Raw genomic sequence first — 21,755 nt, 5'->3', positions numbered from 1 at the left:
TGAGGTTCCAGGGGGAGCGAGAGAATAAACCAGGAGTGGGAGGAAAACTTGTGCTAACGAGGGGGCTGGGTGTCTCTCTGACTGCTACAGAGGGGACATCCAGGGGAGGCTTCGGGGACTCAGCCCTGGCACTGGGAAAGAGCAGGTATCCTCGCCCTGAGCTGCTGGCGGAGAGGAGGTGAGACCGCGTCAGTCATTGAGGCACAGATGAGGGCACGGAATTCCAGCCTCAACGGGAAAGCCGCTACGGATAGAGATGAGGGCTCTTCTTCCAGGTGGGGCGGGTTGGGGAGTATCTCACGCTCTGCTGGAGCCAGGGCTGGTCCAGCTCGAGGCTTCAGGAGCCAAGACCATAGCACATGTGACTCTCGTAGCGCCAACCTGCCCTCCTGGGGACTGGGTAGACTGGCACTTAAACAGGCCTCTCGAGTAAAAGCCCCGAATTCTCAGGCAGCCTCTCTGAAGAGCGGCTGTCCGCTCCTCCCACAGGACCTGGAGGCAGCCAGGAGACTGTGCTCATCAGTGAGCTCACCCCCCGCCCCACGACTGGCACCCATGCAAGTGGGCTGCGGCCAAGCCAAAGGCCGGGCGGCGGGCGGGGCACCCAGCCCTTCTGGAGGGCAGCTTAGCACCCCTGGCTAATTGGGGCAACAAGAGCTGGCGAGGAGGAGGAGATGCCAAAGCCTGAGCAGCACATCCTGACCCGGGGAGGCCCGCTGACTCTGGGGTGGGAGTGGCCGTGCACCTAAGATGCAGTGGGTGCGCTGGGGGGAAAGGCAGGGATGAGGCATGTCCAGCCCCAGGAACGTACAGAAAACGACAATGCCCTTCATTCAAAAGAACCGTGTGTTCCTTCCTAATTACTCCCCACCACCTCGGCTTTTCCGTCTCTCTCCTGCTCTCATACAGCCCCCAAGGCCAAAGCCTGGCCATCCCTGGGGGCCGTGCCTGCAGTGGTGGGGCCCACACGACGCACACGGGACTGCCGGCCCTGTGCCCGGCGCAGGAGGGAGGAGGGCCACCCCTCAGGTGGTCTTGGTGAGGCTGGGGGGCAGGGGCTGGACCCGGGGCCACTTGGGGTGACACTTGTCAGTGCCTGAAAAAGGCACAGCGGCACTGGGGAGCAAGTGAGCGTGGAAGACGTTGAGGAAGAGAGCACCCTTGGGCTTCCCTGGTGGCTCAGCGGTTAAGAATCTGCCTGCCAATCAGGGGACACGGGTTCGAGCCCTGGTCCGGGAAGATCCCACATGCCACAGAGCGACTAAGCCCACGAGCCACAACTACTGAAGCCCACGCGCCTAGAGCCCGTGCTCTGCAACAAGAGAAACCACCGCAATGAGAAGCCTGGGCACCACAACAAAGAGTAGCCCCTGCTTGCCACTTAGCCTGCACACAGCAACAAAGACCCAACGTAGCCAAAAATAAAAATAAATAAATTTATTAAAAAAAAAAGAGAGCACCCTTGCTTCTGGCCAAACCTGGCTAAGGCGACCCTAACTCTGCTCACCCAGATGTCCCCATGGCTCTACTTGGCACCCTGAGTGGAAGAGCCTGGTCAGCTGGTGAGGCCGTGATTGTGCCAGCTGTGGTTGGCACAGGCCAGAGGGAGGCATGGGCCAGACACTCGGTGGGCAGAAGAGGTCTTGGAGGGTTCAAGAGCCCCAGGGTACAGGGCAAGGTAGGGAGTCCAAAGGCCAGCCAGGTGACCAGGGCTAGAAGACCCAGCTGATGCATCAGAGAGGGACGGCCAGGCAGGCTGGCAAAGCAAAGAGGAGGCTTGGGCACACTCCCATCCTGCAGGGCGCTTTCTGCTGGGGTGGAAACCCCTCCCCAGGGAGGGCCTGCAGGAGGACCCATGACCTGAGACGGTACGTGCTGCCCTCGCAGTACGTCTTCCTTGGCCCCAGCGTCTCACGTTCTCCCGTCTCTGACCCTTTGCACGTACTGTTCCATGGCCTGAAGTGGCCGCCTTGACCTCCCCACTGTGTGGTCCAGTCCTGAGTGCCCTCTGCAGAGCTGCACGCACCTCCTCCGAGTCCACAGTGCTGGGTACACCCCTCTAGGATGGCACCTGGCACTGCACAGCAGCGGTCCGCATGCATGTCACTCCCCCCGTGAGACTGCGGGCCCCAGAGGGCAAGCTCGGGGTGCGCTTTTCTCTGTTCTTCAGGACCCCGCTCCCCAGAGGAATGACGGTGCAGCAGCAAACCTCAGCCAGGTTGGGGCTCTCAGGTAGCCTGCCCTTCAGGCTGCAAGTCCCACCAGACTCATTAGCCTGCAGCAACACAGCAGCCTCAGTGTGCCCCTAACTCCAAGGCGACTGGAAACCACTGGTCCTGGAGCACCTGGGCTTGGGAGTATAGGCTCTGCCCCAGACTAGAGGTGCGGCTCACAGCGCAGGGCTGGTTAGGCTAGTGGGCAGGGCTGCAAGCAGCCTGTGAGGTTCCACCGGGATTGGCCAGGGTGGAGAGAGGATCCCTGGGCCCTCTGGAGGCCCATCAACAGTACCCCAAGACACCAGAATGACCACTAGGGAGCTGGGGAGTCCGCTGGGAAGGTCCCTTAATCCAGAGCTTTCCTTGGCTGTACATCCTGGTTGCCCTGGGGTTATAACCAAAGGGCTGACAACAACCTCAAGCAAACTACTTCCAGCCTGTATGGAGCCGGTCCTGGGAAGCTGGTCCTGGTGGACACTCGGCCGTGTGCCTCGGCTGCTGAAAGCATCTCCCTGATGGAGATCGACAGTCCCAGGGAAGGACAGAAGCCCAGCTCCAGTGCAGAGCAGGCAGACTTGGGTGGGGTAGCAGGATTTCTCTGGCTGGCTACGGAACAGCAGAAATGACTGGACCAGCCCCCGAGGGCTTGGTACACAGCCTACAATGCAGCGGAGAGCCGGGTTGGGCTGCAGGCATTGTGTTCTGGAACCGGACGGCCCTGGGTTCCCAACCTAGTGCCTCCAACGCTAGCTGCCTGACCTGGGCAAGTGACCCAGCCCCTCAGTGTCTCGGTTTCCTCATCTGAGCAGATCATGCAAGATCCTGGCACCTAGCTGGTCATCAACCTACGGGCATTCCTCCCCCCATCCATCCCTGCCTGTAGGGCACAGGGTTCCCCGGACCTCGCAGGATTGGCTCGGGGTAAAGAACTCTGCTATCCTGAGGGGGTGCAGGCAGGGGCTGGTGTGCCCACCAACAAACTGGGCTCAGGGACCTGGAGAGAGGCCCTCCCCTGATAGGGGACGACCCAGACTGCAGGGACCCAGGGCGGGGCCTGGCCACTCACTCTTTGCGTTGGTCAGCCAGCGAGCTGCCCCGTGTCAGCGCAAACATGTCAAACTCATCTTCCAGGCGGCCAGAGGTCTCCAGAGACTGCAGGCCAGCCCTCACGCTGCTGGAGCCCAGGTCTGTGGGGACAGAAAGGCCACGTGAAGGGTCTGCCTGGCTGTCCTTGGACACTGAGCCGTGGCTGAGCTGCTCCCTGCCAGGCCCAGGTCGGTTCTGGAGCAGCAGCGTGGCCTGGAGTGGTGGCGGGGTCGGGGGACGGACGGACGGGGCAGGCCACCTGCTGGCTGAGGGACCAGGGGCAAGTCACTTCCTCTCTCTCAATTACTTCCAAAGGCTTGGCATGAAGCAGGCAGCCAATAACGCTAATCATAGTGACGATAGTGGCGATGGCTAACGCTTACCAGGAGTGCACTCTGGGCCTGGCCCTGGTCTAAGCCCGCTCTGTGCAGAAGCTTATCCACGCCTCACGATGACCTGTGAGCAGGGCCCATTCCTGCCCCTGTTACAGAGGAGGAAAAGGGCCCAGGATGTCCAAGTGACATGCCCAGGTTCACCAGATGATTCAGGCCAGGGAGAATTCAAGGTGTTAATGGGAAATCACACAACAGTGGGATTTCTGAGATCTGAGGGGGCTCAGGAGTTGTGGGACTGCAAGGGAGAGTCCCCTGTGTTTTGTCCCGGCCGCTCAGCCTTGCAGGAAGATTCAGCACTGGACCCTGGCGAGGAGGGGCCTGGGCCAAGATTCTGCTGTTGGCACTCCAGCTACAACTGTGTAATGGGACGGCACCCCCAGAGCTGCAGGGGTGTCCGCAGTATGTAAGGTACCCTCAGCCCAGAAACCCGCACGCTGCACTTACTCATTCCCGCCAGCTGGGACGAGAGGCTGCTGGTGGCTGCAGGGTCAGGGCCCATGTCGATCAGGTCAGCGGCCGCCTCGGCCTCGCTTGGGGCCTGGGGGCAGGGGAGAGGCCACCGTCATCCTCCCAGCCTGACCGGCAGCCTCATTCCCTTCTGTCCTGAAGCACTGGCGCCTTCATTCTTTGCCTGAGGATCTGTCACCGGCAATAACCACCTCCACCCCCTCACCCCCACCCCCCACCCCATACCCTGTCCCTGCAGCAGTGATTGGGAGTCAGGGAGTCTTTCTTCCTCCCCTTGGCCTATCTAGCTCAGCTGGAGGCCTGGGAGGCTCAGAAGACCCTGGGGCATCAGCTGGTGGCAGAATGTTATTTACCCTAATGGCACAGTGACATAAAAACTGAGAAGGGGCCCTCTTGGAGATTCTGGCTAAGAAGGCACATCCCACGCAGGATACCTGGAGAGGGAAATGGGCCCAGCCCTCCTTCTTCCCATTATCACGGAGAAGCAGCCTCTTACCTTGGCGGTCTGGCCTGTCCGGAAGCGTTCAAACCTATGAGACAGAAAAGACCTAAGTCAAGGAGAAGGACTGGGTGGCCCCTTAGCACAGCCAGGCCAGAGCTTTTCCCACTGCAGGTCTCAAAACCGACAGAGTGGGTCACAAACAGGGTGATGACACGGCCTGGTTCATCCTGGACGGATCCAGTTTATGCCTGCTGCCCCAGGGAAGTATTAGCAGGGCCCCTTTTTCACTTGCAAGTGTCCCAATTAGATTATCAATTATCTGGTCACCTTAGTCACCATTAGCATTAAATAAACAACAGGCATAGACTAAAGCAGAAAAGGAAATGGGGGTGCGTGCACACAGCAAAGGTTAAGTACTGTTTTTTGGAACTTGTTCGGTAACATACATTTGCGTGTGCACATGTGTGTGTGTGCGTATGTCTCTAAAGCGGTGTAAGGAAGACACACCTCTTACACTGCTTTATGGAGCCACTTAAAACTGCCCTAGACAGGTCAAGAGGCTGGTGGGTAGACTGAGGACTTCTGGGATCTGTTCCTGACCTGGCCCTGGCCTTCACTGTGTGACCCTGGGTAAATCACCTCACTTCTGAACTTCAGTCTCCTGTCTGTTAATAAGCGGGTGACAGTGGAACCTGCCTCGCAGGTGTGAGGATCAAGTGAACCACCAAACAAATGTAAGGTCTGATGAATAGGTGTCAGAGGGGTCCCAGTCACCCTTAGATCGGGCCCTTGGGCCACCTCACAGCCCACACGGCAAATGGCAGGGGCTCTTAGTCCCACCAGGTCAGCGAGCAGGAGAGGCCGGGCAGCCGTGGCCTGCCAGGCCCCACCCCCTCACCTGATTCAGAATCACTCAGCAAGTGTTTGCTGATGAATAAAAACACGAAATGAACCAGGGGCTGGAGGCGGCTGGCATAACTGGTACCCTGTGCCAGATAGCCTGACCACTGAGTGCTTTATAGGCATAACCGCACGGGCCCTCAGTTATCTACAAGGAATCATGAGCTCCGTTTTACAGATTCAGAGGCAGCGTGGGGGACATCATTTCTGCAGGCCCAGCACCTCTCCCCGCCTTTGTAACAGCACCTAAGTGCTCCTCTGGGGAGCTGCTCCCCCCCTTTCCTGTGATCCCGGCGGGACTGTGGTCAAGGGGGCCTGTCCCCTCCCACATCTGCGTCCCACAAGGACGCTGAGCCAATCAGAGTTTCTCTTGGGGAGCTGACTCTTGGACAGAATGGTACAAGGTGGGCAAGAGTTTGGAGCCCATGTATTCATGATGACACTCTGGGGTCATGGTCCAGGAGTTTCTGCCCCGGAGGCCCCTGAACTGCCCTGGCATCTGTCCTTCCTGCCCCACTGGGAGGCCTTTTATTCTTCTTTGGATTCTGAAAGCTATCCATTCAATAAAGGCTGTTCTCCTAATGACTTCTTTTTCTGCTTAAGTTAGAAAGCCTAAGCTGTGATCCTGGATGCAGGGACGCAGGCGGCAGGAAAGGAGCTGTGGGGTGGAGGGCGGGCGCTCCTGCTACGCTGCATGAAGACAGCTGAGGGCACGTGTGCTGGGCGGCTGACCTGGTGTTTGAGAGGGAGATGAGAAGTCGGAGGGTGTGAACAGGGGAGAAGGGAAGGAAGAAGGCGGGGCAGACAGCGGGGCTACCGTTCGTGGCGCAGGAAAACGTTGTTGAGGTTGTCGTTGACGATTAGTAGCTCCTCGGTCAGCTGCTCGTTGGCGACGCGGGGGATGAGCTCCAGGACCCGCTGCTGCATGGCCCGGCACGTCCGGTTGAGCTCCTGCCGGGGGAGGAATTGAGACAACCACAGCTGCCAGACCCGGAGCGAGGCCGTCTCCACCGGATGCCCGGCCCTGGGCGCACCTTGGAGGTGGAGAGGTTTCCAGACTGAACTTCAGGTTGCACAGAACAGCTTTTAGGGTTCTACGGACGAGCACTGGCGTCTCATTTCTAAGTGTTTAGCACACAGGAGACGACCAATGTGGGAGCCGTGCTGTGGGTTTAACCTGGCTGTGCGGCCCTCAGGATGAAGTTCCTGCCCTCACCTCCACTTCGCGGAAAATCAAGACTGCGAGGTAGCTGGTGGAACACCTGCCACTTCTCTAGGTGCACTGAGGTTTTGTGTGACCAAAGCATAAAAAATAAACTGGATGATTCAACTATTATCCCGACTCTGAATGTTTGCCTCATTACTCTCTTTTTTTTTTTCTTTTTTTCTTTTTGCGGTATGCGGGCCTCTCACTGTTGTGGCCTCTCCCGCTGCGGAGCACAGGCTCTGGATGCGCAGGCTCAGCGGCCATGGCTCACGGGCCCAGCCACTCTGCGGCATGTGGGATCTTCCCGGACTGGGGCACGAACCCGCATCCCCTGCATTGGCAGGCGGACTCTCAACCACTGCGCCACCAGGGAAGCCCTCTAATTTCTTTTTTAATGCTTTTTATTTTGGAATAATTTTAAATTTACAGAAAAGTTGCCAAGATAAGAAAGCACAGGGGTTCTTCACCCAGCCTCTCCTTAGTTTGGCATTTGTCAAAACTATGACATTAATGTGGGTACAATGCTGTTAACTAACTACAGACTTTATTCAGGTTTTACCAGTTTTTCCACTAACGTCCTTTTTTCTCTGTTCCCACATGTTCACCACGTCGCCAACTGACTTTTAATCAGTTAGTGTTACGTATTTAAACTTGTTTGGGAAAAAGAAAAAAAATGAGAAGCCGAAGCATTTACAGGCTTTTTATTTGTAGGACGGAGTGTTTCCGTCCTCAGGTGCCTGCCATCAGGTGGACAGGGGCCCGGGTCACGGTCCTGAGGTCCCAACAGATGGTCGGGCACTGCTGACTGTGGCCACGCGCCAGCACGTTTCTCCTGGCATCATGAAGACCACTGATTTTGGTTCTTTTCAGACCCTGCTGCCCCCGCCTCCCCCCAGGTCAGACCCTCTCCCGGGATTTCCTCTCTCGCCTGAGCGTGGGGCAGGGCAGGCCCAGGGGACTTCCAACATCCTGCGGGCCTCCCCTCTCCTCCCCCCATGACCAAGCACACCGCAGCTTTGTCCCTACTTCCTTTCCTGCCCCTCTCAAGAGCAGAAGAGCAGCTGGTGGAGCCAGGGGCCTGGGTTCATACCCCGGCTCTGCTGCTGACCAGCCCTGTGACCCCGGGGGCGTCCCATGACCTCTCTTTGCCTCAGTTTGCTGACCTGGGATGTGAGGATAACAAGAGTACCTACCTCATGGCGGGGAGGGTGAGGATTAAGTGAGTGAATGTATATCACGTGTCCACATCAGAGCCTGGCACACAGGACATGCTCAGTGTGCATCAGCTGTCCCTGTGTCACCCCTGCCTGCCAGCCAGCCTTCTGAGTCCCCAGAATCGCTCATACCGCAAGGCCTTGGCTTGGGACACCCAAAATTAACTGCGCTACAGCAATCCTGCCACTTCCCAACTCACTCAAGCTTCTGTCATTTATTCTTTTTATTAAAAAAAAATTTTTTTTTTGGTTTATTTATTTTTGGCTGTGTTGGGTCTTCGTTGCTGCACCGAGGGCTTTCTCTAGTTGCGGCGAGCGGAGCCTTCTCTTGTTGCGGAGCAGGGGCTCTAAGCACGCGGGCTTCAGTAGTTGTGGCACTTGGGCTCTAGAGCACAGGCTCAGTAGTTGCGGCGCACAGGCCTAGCTGCTCTGCGGCATGTGGGATCTTCCTGGACCAGGGATTGAACCCATGTCCCCTTCACTGGCAGGCAGACTCCTATCCACTGCGCCACCAGGGAAGCCCTGTCATTTATTCTTTATATTCGTGTGTTTGCTCAACTGTGAGACTCCGACTTCACTCCCCTCCACCCTGCCCCCTGCTCCCACCATAAGGTAAGGACCCCGGAGCAAGAACACTGTGTCCGCTTGGTCGGGCCCAGGGACAGCCTCGCCCTCCAGGAATGTGAGGCCCAGCAGGAACGACACAAAATGAGACGATCATACCAAGCCGTCTGTCCCCTCACAGGTTCAGGTGACTCCTGGGCCGCGGGGGTCCCTAGCTTTCTTGGCGTGTCTAGGACACACAACCCCCTCACTCGAGTGGGGCCCCAGCTGGGGGTGGCACCCTGGGGATATCACGTGACATACGGGAGCCCCAGCCTGCAGATCCCAGCTCAGGCCTGCCTGCTAAGTTTCATATTCTGAAAGGTGGACACCTCACCTTCCAGCTTTTCCTCAAGACCACTGATGGGGAGCTATTTGGAACCAGGCCACAGGGAGGGTGTTTTACGTGCAAAGCCTTATTTAATACTTAGGTCAAACTTGTACCACAAAAGCAAACTTACCAATGAGGAAACTGAGACAAGAGGGGCTATTCTGTTCAAACCACCAAGTGGTAGAGCCCCGAGTTCCAATCTGATGGAGCCCGAAGTCCCTGGCTTTATCATCTCCCATTGTGACCAAGGGGCTCGGAGTCCGCCATGGAAAGCACCGTGGCGGTGGCGGGGCCGGGAGGCTGAACCGGGCGGCTGCTGCTCACCTGTAGCAGCTCCAGGTCTGCCGGCTCCGCCTGGGTGGGCACGAGCTCCGTCAGCATCTCCGACATCACCCTCACGTTCCCGCTCACCATCTCCAGCTCACTGCGCAGCTTCCCGATCTGGAACACACGGTCGGCCCCGCTGAGAGAGGCCGGGGTCTGGAGCCTCTGCCACTCCTGGGACACAGCCTGGCACTACCAGCCCGACCTGCCGGCACCCTCTCAAGGCTCCCGGGCCATAGCCCTGCACCAAGAGGCCCATGGTAGGCTCGCCCTCCCCACCGCTGACCCCCTTATAGAGATGTTAGCAACTGTTACAGGGCACCCAGTGCAGGGAGAGGCCAGGAGGAAAGAAGCTGAGGGCGGAGGCGGCCCTGAGTGTGGCTGGAGGGCTCTGGCATCTCCTGGGTGCTTGGCGCCTAACAAGGCCCTGGAGGGGGGCTCCCCTGAGGGGAGAGGAGGGAGGCCTCCCTCCTAGGAGGACCCGGTTCTGTCTTGCTCCTGGTCCGCTTTGGTGCCCCAGACTCCTCCGAGGATGAGACCCAGTGCCGCCCCCCACCCTGAGTATGAAGCTCAGACTGAGCACTTGTTAAAGGGACGTGAGCAGGTTTTCAGCGATCAGAGGGGTCCCAATCTTGGCTTGGGGAATAGCTGTAAATCGAGTTGCACAGTCTCTGCACTCAGGTGAGGTGGTGAAAGGCCCCTGCTGCGGCGTCTCATGCGGCGGGCTCTGTGGGGCGTTTCCTGTCCTCATGGACAACGTGGACACTGTGAAGGTCCAGGAAGGGACCAGTGTGGACGTTCCCAAACCTGATCTGGCTGATGAACCCTTTGATCATGGGTTACCTCACAGGTCTAGGATTGAGCAGCCTACGTTTTGGGAAATGCTGCTGCATTCTCAGTTGGCTGAACCAGCTGATTTCAGAATCAGTGTCACCATATAAATTCACGGCGCCTGCCTGTGAGGGCAGCTACCATTCTGATCACCTCTAAGGCCCAAGCACTTAATGTATGTTGCTACTTAACCTTGACCATAGTCTCATGAGGAAGGTATCACTGCCCAACCCTTACAGATGAAGAAGTGGGAGTGCAGACACAGGCCCACTACGGTTTGCCAGCAGCTTCCAGACCCGTAAAACGTTTGGTACATTTGGCCTGTTTAACAAACGCTCCTGGCAGAAGCAAGGGAAAAACAACTGATCACAAACCCAGCGTGTCCAGGTCAGATGGGACCTAATTACAAGGAGTCTGGGAGTTACATCCGTGCTGCCTGAAAGCCTTAACGTGTCCCAGGAGACGGAAGGGGACTCTGAAATTAAACAGACTACTCGGTCTTTTTTAGCAAGAACCTTCTTCCACTGGACATAATCAGAGTCTAGTCCACACAGGTGCCAGACTTCAGGCAAATTGGTTAAAATTATAACCAGGTTAGATCAGTTTTGGATCACAGGGTGATTTTACCACTTTTATGCACTTTTAATTATTGGGCCTGTTAGGAAAACTTTTCTAGTAATGTTATTTGTAACTCTGGGGGTTGATTTCATAACTTGCTATAAGTACAGAGATTTCTCTTTAAATAGGTTTGGGTATGAAAGGCTGTTGTTAAGTTTATTTGTTTGTTAAGACCAAACGATACCGTAGAAGTTTGTAAAACACCTCAAAAGTGGGCACCCCCAGTGTGCAGGCCTCGAGCAACTCTGCTATCCACAACTAAAATGACTGCGCACCCAGGAATGCTGGTCACGGCTATGGACGTTCCTTGTAGGGCAGCAGCTAAGGCCGCCACAAACTGCTCGAGGCCAATGCGCAGGGCACTGACCTCACTGGCAGGAGGGAGGGGCTGAGGGGCAGGCGGCCTGGTCTGAGGAAGGCAGTCCTGCAAAGCTACTCACGGGGCCCCAGAAAACGAGGCCCAGGCCCGGCCTCCAGGATCTTACACTATGCCTCAAACCTTCTTCTTGGGGCTTGGTGGGAAGCATCACGGTGCAAGGCAAGGGTTTAAGTTTTTTTCTATTCAGATGTTTTAGAACCGTTTTTAGCAAGAACCTCTGTCCAAATGAAATCTTACGTGAGACCCCGAGCAAACCCCAGCAAGGAAGTGGAGCTGCTGCGGCCGAAGGGCTGCTTGCTGGGTGCTTCCTCTCCCTGGAGCTGCCCGCAGGGCTCCACAGAGGGCACAGTTTGGAGAAAGGCCCAGGTGCAGGACAGAGCCTGCCTGGAGTTAGATTTGCGCTTGAATCCCAGCTCTGTCTCTGCTGAACTGTGTGGCTCTGGGCAAGTGAACTGATCTGAGTCTCATCTCCCAACAGGAAGGATGACACATGCCCTGTGGGGCTGCCCTGAGGACTGGGCAGAGTAATTTCCACACTGACAGGGGCCCGCCCTGACTTGTGGGGAGGGGAAGGCCCACGTCCTGACCTGTGTGGCTACGGCCCAGGCTTGTTTACCTGCTCAGCGGTTGGCGTTATGGGTGTGTCGCTGGGGAGTAGGGCCAAGGTGGGCAGCGGGGTGGTGTGCTGACCGGAGTCTCCTTGATGACTGGCATCAGTGCCCACAGAAGAATTCTGTCCTGATGGTGTCTCTGAGTTGAACACGGTCTAGAAGGCAACAAGCTGAATCAGTGAGGCCGGCAGGTCGGGGCCACCGGGAAGCAGCACCCCCTCTGGGGGTGACTCCCACCACCCCTGCCCGCCACTCCTCACCCTCTGGGGCGTGTGGATGGGGGACAGCATGTCCAGGTCGGTCATGGGGAACTCCAGACCCTTCCTCCGCAGGTCCTCGTAGACAGCGACCACACCTGTCAAGTCGGGCGAGCTGCGGAACGCGTCAGCCCAGGACTGAGAGGGGACAAGGGGACACGGCCGGTAACCACTGCTCACCGGCTCCCCTGCGAGCCTGCCTGCCGGCCCCCAGGGAGCAGAAATTCCCTCCTGAACTCGCTGGTCCTTTGGCGGCATCACCTGGACAGCCCGCTCCACAGCAAGGCCCTCAGCCAACAAGGCTACCCCGACCCCCGGCTCAGAGGTCCCGTCAGCAGAGGAGCAAGACGGACCCAAGAGAACAGACGAGAGAGTAGCACTGGCGGGGCACCTTCCTCCCGGCCCGCCCGCGGCCGCCCGTGCTCACCTGGATGAGGGTGAGCACCTTGTCGTGCACGATGGTGGGCGGGTTGTTCTTGGGCAGGATGGTCCTCACCAGCACGCCCTCCACGAAGTCCTGGCTGGCCACCAGCACGTGGAAGCGGTGCCCGCAGTTCTTGACGCAGGTTTCCAAGACCTGGAGGCCGTGCGGTGCCCGTGAGCACCCAGCAGAGGAGCGGGAGCGCCCGGGTCCCCGCCCTCACACCCCACCCATGTCCCAGTGGGGAGGCCCAGCAGAGGATGCAGCTCCCTGAAGTGAGACCCAGACATGGAGGAGTGGGAATGACACCAGATTTGGCAGCTGGTTGGCTGGGGTGGGGAGCGGGACTTGGGCGGGCAGAGGGCCAAGTGCTGGCTGGAGGCCCCTGGCTGAGTGGCTCTGGTGCCCACAGAACCCTGTCCCGAGGCTGTCTCTGAGCTGAGCACAGTCTAGAGGGGAGGTGGCTCTCCAGGTGTAAACCAGAGAACTTTCAATCAAATGGTGACTTCGTGGCCTGGGACAAAGGTGCCCAACTTTCCTCCCCACTCCTGTCCCTGCCTCTGTCTCTCTATTCCCGGGCAGGAGCTGCCTCTGATCTTCAGTTGAGCAGACGGATCCAGATATAAGTGCTGCCATGGGGGAGGCGGAGACAGAGTGCTCCCGTCCCCACTCCCCAGCCAAGCCCACCCTGACTGCCAGGCTGCCCACTCCTGCCTGCCCCGCCCTGCTGTGAGCAAGGACTGTCCTCAGCCTCTGGCATCTGCTTTATGTTCATTTTTCAGGGCCAATTAGGCCAAGTGTCAACTGGAACCCAACTTGGGTACCGCCCCCCAGACGCCTGGGTGCACGAGCTTCTGTGTCACCGGCAGGTCCTCTGCCCACGCGTCCCACGACGGGCCCTTGAGGGATGTGGGCCTCAGTGTGTCTGCTCCCTGCACCGGTAGGTTAGAGAGAACTTTTCCAAATAGCCTCTCTTGCCACTCCTCGTTGGCCAGCCGTGTAGACAGAACAGTGCTTTGCCCACAGCCCTTGAAAGAGGAGCCCCAGGGTGGCTGGGAGTCCTGCTGGGCCCCCAGGGCACTGTGGTCCCGCCGTGGATGGAGGGACGGGGCACTCACCGTGAGAGCCAACATCACCTCGTGGAAGTTCTTATTCCCCACGATTCTCTTCTTCACTGCTCGGAAGGCATCTTTGGGGCTGGGCAGAAGGACAAGAGGAAGGATGGGCTGAGGCATGGAACCTCCTTATCCAACAGCGGAGGCTGCGTGCCTAACATCAGGAGGCACTGGAAGACGGAACGGCTCTTATGTACCCGTCTCCCTCGGCCCCGCCCTGTTTTGTGTGCCCAGGTTCTAATCACATCAGAATCTTCCTGTCCCACCAAAATCCTCAGTAGATGACGACTGCTTGGCAGGGATTCTCAGTGTGCAGGCTCTGGACACCCTGCACTAGAATCCCTTAGTGGGGAGGTGTGAGTGCTTGTTAAACATGCGGAACCCCAGACCCGACCCTAGACCCCCTGAAGCAAGCTCTCAGGGAAGCTGCATGCCCACCATGCCCCTGGGGCTTTATGTGCAGTCGTGAAGGTTAAGCACCATAAGCTGCAGGCAGAGGTCTTGGGCCCCGTCCTGGCCAGCTCCCCTACCCACCCCTGTTTCCACCCAGGCCTTGTCAGGCACCAGATGTGCCCACACCAGGCTGGGTGCTGGGACGCACTGGTGAATAAGACCCCTCGGCCCTGCTTCAAGGATCACATGTTCCAGGGAGACCCACCTAGGGGAGGGAAGCAAGCAGGTCCCGAGGTAAGAGCGAGTGTGAGTGTGTGAGTGTGGGTGGGTGGGTGGGTGGGTGCCTGAGGTCAGGGAAGTCTTCTCCCAGAAGGTGGCGCCACAGCTGAGCGTGAAGGATGGGATGCAGCCAGCTGCGGGGAGAAGGGCACGCGGTTTGTGGAGACAGGAGTCTGGGCCAGGGCCCGGGCGGGCGGGCGGGCGGGGAGGAGATGTAAGGAGGCCGCTGAGCGTTGGGGGGACGTGGAGGAAGGGGCTGGGGAGGCCGCGCGGTCACGGCGGGGAAGGGGAGCCGGCGGCGGCCTGCTCTCCCCGCCCCATCGGTTACTCCACTGACGCCCCCAGGCCTGCCGCCTGCACCCTTGCCGCTCAGCCCTGTACAGGGGAAACCCACGTTGCCTGGACTGTCCTGGCCTAGGAGTCTTCGTGGCCCCGCCAACTTCCGCATCTACTGGGTAGAAGCCCAACTAAAATCTGCTTCGCCCATAGCGCCTTCCCAGTCCTCCATCTCCTGGGTGCACGGACCCCGGGACTGCTCGGCTAGAGAGGACGCTCCCTAGAGGCCAGGAGTGGCTTCCTCCTCTGACACTTTGCCTCCCCAGAGCCCAGCATGCTACAGGAGCTCAAGCAACACTTCTTAGGCCGGGGAGGGCCTGTCCTACTGTCTGCTGGGCATCTGTCAGACTGTCAGTGCCAAATCCATCAAGGGCAAGTCGACAGAGTCGGGAACCCTGATATGACATGGGCCCCCCCACAGGAGTGAAGGCGGCAGGCAAGGCTTTCTGGAAGGGACCTGCGTGGGGGTGGCTGTGACGGAGATGACACGAGGGGTGAAGGGCCACGGCCCCTGACGGGGTGGGACCTGGCCCCTGAAGTGTGAGGGTGCTTTTCAACCCAATGCCCTGGGGCAGCCCCTCGCCCTCCGGGCTCCATCTCAGGGGAAGGTGGCTTCTATTCCTGGCTTGGCCACTCCCCTGTGGCCACGTCAGCTCTCTAAAGGGACTTGTTTCCACTCCTTACAGAGTGACCCAGAAGTTCTGGCCTGTGTGCCACTACTGTGGGCCTACCGTGTGTCTAGTACTCTGCCAGGAGCACAGCACAAAGCGGGTGGCACGGAGGCCACACACAACCCAAGGTGGGAGTGGACAAGAGACTAAAGCTTAGATGACAAGCTCCGTGAGGTCAAGGGTCACGTCTGCCTTGCTCACTGCTGGGTCCCCTGAGCCTCATGCAGAGCCTGGAACCCAGGAGGTGCTCAAATCAATAGCACCTGAACAAGTCTGACCCCAGTTCTGCCGACATTTACAAGGGAGATGGGGACTTGCTTCTCCAAGGACAAAGCAGTAACTTTCAGCCCCAACATTCAAGAAGAGGCTCCGTGAGGTTTTCTGCCTCAGTCTTCTCTCTTGGTGGCCCTGCCGCCTGCCCACCACTCTCACCCCTGACACTTATGAGTCCAGATGCAGGAGGGCGTGTCCCCTCCCAGCGCCTCGGCAAGCCCATGGCACACGGCTGGGGAGCTGGAAGGTTCTGATAGCCCCCGTGCAGTCCTAATTGGCCTTGACCATGTGCTGCAGACTCCCACAGCCTCCTCAGGCTCTGAGCTGGGTGCTCCCTCCACACACAAAGCGCCACGTGGTGAGAGGAACCCTCGTAGGGCAAATGGACCATCCCAGTGAAAAATGGGGAGAGAACTGAGAGCTGCTCCAACGGCTGAGCCTGTTTTTCTGGAACAGAGGCTTCATCTGGCGCTTCCTGCTGGCTGTGGTCATCACACCCCTCGCAACCCTTCCCTGGTTTCTCCTGAGAAGGACAGTGACCCTGCATCCATCCCCTCTCTGCTCCCCTCAGGGCCTTGGGCAGATTGCTGGAAGGATCGAAGAGCTCTGTCTCTGAGACAAAGACCCAGAGAGGTAAAGTGATTTGCCCAAGGTCACACCGCTGGTCAGTGATGCCGGTCAGAGCCCAGGAGCCAGGACCACGGTGCTTGTCCCACACCACGTCTCTGGCTGGGCTGCCTGACCCCAAGCAGGATGCCGGGACCGGAGCACCAGAAATGCTCGGCCAAGGCTAACTTTGACCAGCCTCTCGGTTCCACTGCACATTTACTCCCCTCCCTGTGCCCGCAGCCCTCCCTGCTGATCTCAGATCTTAAGGAAACGAGTCTGTTCTTGCTCACTGGGGAAGCTAGGAGTCCCTGCTGCACAGTGTAGCCCACGGCATGCAGGTGGGGCTTGGGGCTTCCTCCTAATTCTAAGAGCCGCCAGCTGGCCTTGTCCTAGGAAGATGCCGTCCAGGTGACGTCCTAGGAAGGGCCAGTCGACTGCACTGCTGCTGGGTGGGCCGCACACCCGATATCTCTGGGCTTCTCATCCACTTGATGAGAAAGTCAGACTAGATCGTGGCTCTGAAACGTTTAAGACGCGTTGTTGTGGCCACCCCGCCGGCGTCCCGCCTCCTCCCGGGGGTCCTCACCCTTCCTCGGTCTCATTGATGATGTCGCAGATCTCCATGTTGAGTGCCCAGTTCTCGCTCTGCAGGGAGCCATCTGTAGCTTTCTCTGAGGACAAGAAACCACAGGTCACACAGGTGTGTGGGGTTCCCAGATGGACATACTCAGCGGGAGTGGGGAGGACAATGGATGCTTTCTGGGCACCCGAGATGGGCCAGGCACCATATAAACGGTGTCACCTTCATTGCCCCATTTCGTCACTTAATTGTTATAGTAGCCACGCGAGGCTGGGGAGGAAGCCATGGCTGAGTCTACCAGATGGGTGAGCGGGACAGGGATTCAGGGGGCCTGGCCTCAGAGCGCTTGTTTTTGACATGACAATATAGAGACAGGGTTTTGTTTTAGATTTGTAAATAAATGTTCCCTATTGACCCTTTTATTATCTTTTGACTTGGAAACCATTCACAAGGTTCAAAACGTAAAAAGCGCCAAAGAGGCATCGAATGGAGAGTAAATCTACCGGCCTCCCCTGCCCCCAGCTCCCTCTTCCTGGAGGCCCCTAGTTTCCTCTCAAATCTCCCAGAGATATTCTTTACTTCCAAAGCCAAGGACACAGGGTTTTAAATCCCGACTCTGTTACCAATAGAAGGCCTGGCCGTGGTCTTCCTCTACAAGCTAACTTGTCTGTAGATGGGTAGAAGCGCCCCGGGGTATCTGATGATGCAAACCAGGCATAAGCATGGTACTTGGTGCAAAACAGGTACTCAGTGGGTGATGGGTCTTTTTTATTTTTTTTCAATTGAGGTGAAAGTCACACAACATAAAATTAACCATTTTAAAGTGAACAGTTCAGTGGCATTTAGTACATTCACAATGCTGTGCAACCATCCTGTCTATCTGGTTCTTGGGGTGAGGTCTCCAGGCCAGGAGTCACTACGAGATTGTCCAGGCCTGTCGAGGCCACAGTCGGTGGCCCTTTGCTGTAAGATCTGCTCAGTGCTGGGACCCGGCTGCCTTTCATGTGCTCTAGTGTGAGAGCAGGTGGGTGAACAGTGAACACAGGAACAGAACATACTATAGGACGCTCAAAAACGTTCTTTAAAATCGAAGTGCTGGGGCTTCCCTGGTGGCGCAGTGGTTAAGAACCTGTCTGCCAATTCAGGGGACACGGGTTCGAGCCCTGGTCCGGGAAGATCCCACATGCCGCAGAGCAACTAAGCATGTGTGCCACAACTATTGCGCCTGCACTCCACAGCTCACAAGCCACAACCCCTGAAGCCCGGGCGCCTTGTTTCTCTGCAACAAGAGAAGCCACCGCAATGAGAAGCCCGTGCACTGCAACGAAGAGTAGTCCCTGCTCACCGCAACTAGAGAAAGCCCGCGCACAGCAACAAGGACCCAACGCAGCCAAAAAAAAAAAAACAAAAAATAAAAACTGAAGTGCTGTCCTTGCGTTCACATCACCCACTTTCCCTGCCCTCTCCATCTTCTAGATTCCATCCTCATGCAGACCTGACTTTAAAACGAGTTCCAATTGGACACAAGATGGCGTACTAGGAGGACGCAGAATCCGTGTCTCCTCACAACTAGGGCACTTACCAGGCACTGGTGGGGGACCACGGACACCGAAGAGGACGGGAGGAACCCCCAGCGACTGGCTTGCGGGATCTTGGTTCCCAGGCCGGAGGCTGGGCCCGAGCTCCTGTGGTGGGAGCTCCGAGTCCAAACTGCTGGATTAACAGAGAACCTCAGACCCCAGGGAACATCAATTGGAGTGAGGCCTCCCAGAGGCCCTCATCTCAGCACCAAGATATATAACTGCCTGCAAACTCCAGTGCTGGACGTATCAGGCCAAACAACCAGTAAGACAGGAATACAGCACCACCCATCAAAAACAAAAAAAAAGAAATGACAAAAAAATTTTTACAGATGAAGGAGCAAGGTAAAAACCTACAAGACCAAATAAATGAAGATGAAATATGCAACCTACCTGAAAAAGAATTCACAATAATAAGATGATCCAAAATCTCGGAAACAGAATGGAGAAAACACAAGAAACGTTTAACAAGGATCTAGAAGAACTAAAGAGCAAACAAACAGTGATGAACGACACAATTACTGAAATTAAAAATACTCTAGAAGGAATCAATAACAGAATAACTGAGACAGAAGAACGGATAAGTGAGCTGGAAGGTAAAATGGTGGAAATAACTGCCAGGGAGCAGAATAAAGAAAAAAGAATGAAAAGAATTGAGGACAGTCTCAGAGACCTCTGGGACAAACATTAAATGCACCAACATTTGAATTATAGGGGTCCCAGAAGAAGAAGAGAAAAAGAAAGGGCCTGAGAAAATATTTGAAGAGATTATAGTCAAAAACTTCCCTAACATGGGAAAGGAAATAGTCAATCAAGTCCAGGAAGCACAGAGAGTACCACACAGGATAAACCCAAAGAGAAACACGCTGAGACACATATTAATCAAACTATCAAAAATTAAATACAAACAAAAAAATATTAAAAGCATAAAGGGAAAAACAACAAATAACATACAAGGGAATCCCCATAAGGTTAACAGCTGATCTTTCAGCAGAAACTCTGCAAGCCAGAAGAGAGTGGCAGGACATACTTAAAGCAATGAAAGGGAAAACTTACAACCAAGATTACTCTACCCAGCAAGGATCTCATTCAGATTCAACGGAGAAATTAAAACCTTTACAGACAAGCAAAAGCTAAGAGAATTCAGCACCACCAAACCAGCTCTACAACAAATGCTAAAGGAACTTCTCTAGGCAGGAAACACAAGAGAAGGAAAAGACCTACAAAAACAAACCCCAAACAATTAAGAAAATGGTAACAGGAACATACATATCGATAATTACCGTAAATGTAAATGGATTAAATGCTCCAACCAAAACACACAGACTGGCTGAACGGATACAAAAACAAGACCCATACATATGCTGTCTACAAGAGACCCACTTCAGACCTAGGGACACCTACAGACTGAAAGTGAGGGGATGGAAAAAGATATTCCATGCAAATGGAAATCAAAAGAAAGCTGGAGTAGCAATTCTCATATCAGACAAAATAGACTTTAAAATAAAGACTATTACAAGAGACAAAGAAGGACACTACATAATGATCAAGGGATCAATCCAAGAAGAAGATATAACAATTGTAAATATTTATGCACCTAACATAGGAGCACCTCAATACATAGGGTAAATGCTAACAGCCATAAAAGGGGAAGCTGATAGTAACACACTCATAGTAGGGGACTTTAACACCCCACTTTCACCAATGGACAGATCACCCAAAATGAAAATAAATAAGGAAATACAAGCTTTAAATGATACATTAAATAAGACAGACTTAACTGATATTTATAGGACTTTCCATGCAAAAAATACACTTTCTTCTCAAGTGCTCATGGAACATTCTCCAGGATAGATCATACCTTGGGTCACAAATCAAGCCTTGGTAAATTTAAAAAATTGAAATCATATCAAGTACCTTTTCTGACCACAACGCTATGAGACTAGATATCAATTACAGGAAAAAAATTGTAAAAAATACAAACACATGGAGGCTAAACAATATGCTACTAAATAACCAATAGATCGCTGAAGAAATCAAAGAGGAAATAAAAAAATACCTAGAAACAGATGGCAATGAAAACATGACGACCCAAAACCTATGGGATGCAGCAAAATCAGTTCTAAGAGGGACATTTATAGCACTGCAATTCTACCTCAAGAAACAAGAAACAACTCAAATAAACAACCTAACCTTACACCTAGAGCAATTAGAGAAAGAAGAACAAAAAAACCCCAAAGTTAGCAGAAGGAAAGAAATCATAAAGATCAGAGCAGAAATAAATAAAAAAGAAATGAAGGAAACAATAGCAAAGATCAATAAAACTAAAAGCCGTTCTTTGAGAAAATAAACAAAATTGATCAACCACTGGCCAAACTCATCAAGAAAAAAAGGGAGAAGACTCACATCAACAGAATTAGAAATGAAAAAGGAGAAGTAACAACTGACACTGCAGAAATACAAAGGATCATGGGAGATTACTACAAGCAACTATATGCCAATAAAATGGACAACCTGGAAGAAATGGACAAATTCTTGGAAAAGCACAACCTTCCGAGACTGAACCAGGAAGAAATAGAAAATATAAATAGACCAATCACAAGCACTGAAATTGCAACTGTGATTAAAAATCTTCCAACAAACAAAAGCCCAGGACCAGATGGCTTCACAGGCGAATTTTATCAAACATTTAGAGAATACCTAACACCTATCCTTCTCAAACTCTTCCAAAATATAGCAGAGAAGGAACACTCCCAAACTCATTCTACGAGGCCACCATCACCCTGATACCAAAACCAGACAAGGATGTCACAAAGAAAGAAAACTACAGGCCAATATCTCTGATGAACATAGATGCAAAAATCCTCAACAAAATACTAGCAAACAGAATCCAGCAGCACATTAAAAGGATCATACACCATGATCAAGTGGGGTTTATCCCAGGAATGCAAGGATTCTTCAATATATGCAAATCAATCAATGTGATACACCATATCAACAAAGTGAAGGAGAAAAACCATACAATAATCTCAATAGATGCAGAAAAAGATTTTGACAAAATTCAACACCCATTTATGATAAAAACTCTCCAGAAAGTAGGCATAGAAGGAGCCTATCTCAACATAATAAAGGCCATATATGACAAATCCACAGCCAATAAATATCGTTCTCAATGGTGAAAAACTGAAAGTATTTCCTCTAAGATCAGGAACAAGACAAGGTTGCCCACTCTCACCACTATTATTCAACATAGTTTTGGAAGTTTTAGCCACGGCAGTCAGAGAAGAAAAAGAAATAAAAGGTATCCAAATCGGAAAAGAAGAAGTAAAACGGTCACTGTTTGCAGATGACATAATACTATACACAGAGAATCCTAAAGATGCTACCAGAAAACTACTAGAGCTAATCAACGAATTTGGTAGAGTAGCAGGATACAAAATTAATGCATAGAAATCTCTTGCATTCCTATACACTAATGATGAAAAATCTGAAAGAGAAATTAAGGAAACACTCCCATTTACCATTGCAACAAAAAGAATAAACTACCTAGGAATAAACCTACCTAAGGAGACAAAGGACCTGTATGCAGAAAACTATAAGACACTGATGAAAGAAA

At 54.3% G+C, this 21,755-nt stretch overlaps 1 protein-coding gene across 1 annotated transcript in view; it reads right to left on the bottom strand.

Moving 5' to 3' along the window:
* Nucleotides 1-21,755, bottom strand: part of TOM1 (target of myb1 membrane trafficking protein) — a 46,600-nt gene that overhangs the window by 6,534 nt on the left and 18,311 nt on the right. Inside the window, exons 2-11 of the mRNA XM_082634995.1 lie at nucleotides 16,566-16,650; nucleotides 13,422-13,500; nucleotides 12,310-12,459; nucleotides 11,886-12,020; nucleotides 11,631-11,780; nucleotides 9,187-9,303; nucleotides 6,325-6,458; nucleotides 4,662-4,695; nucleotides 4,142-4,235; nucleotides 3,283-3,403 (exon numbers count right to left, since the gene is read on the bottom strand). Of these exons, the coding sequence (XP_082491121.1) occupies nucleotides 3,283-3,403; nucleotides 4,142-4,235; nucleotides 4,662-4,695; nucleotides 6,325-6,458; nucleotides 9,187-9,303; nucleotides 11,631-11,780; nucleotides 11,886-12,020; nucleotides 12,310-12,459; nucleotides 13,422-13,500; nucleotides 16,566-16,650 (1,099 nt within the window). The remainder of the gene's footprint in view (nucleotides 1-3,282; nucleotides 3,404-4,141; nucleotides 4,236-4,661; nucleotides 4,696-6,324; nucleotides 6,459-9,186; nucleotides 9,304-11,630; nucleotides 11,781-11,885; nucleotides 12,021-12,309; nucleotides 12,460-13,421; nucleotides 13,501-16,565; nucleotides 16,651-21,755) is intronic.

This window comes from Mesoplodon mirus, assembly GCF_964341445.2.
Source record: "Mesoplodon mirus genome assembly, chromosome: 11".
In the NCBI taxonomy this organism is placed as follows: Eukaryota; Metazoa; Chordata; class Mammalia; order Artiodactyla; family Ziphiidae; genus Mesoplodon; species Mesoplodon mirus.
The sequence above is the reverse complement of the archived record's forward strand: the minus strand, read 5'-3'. Positions and strand labels throughout refer to the sequence as shown.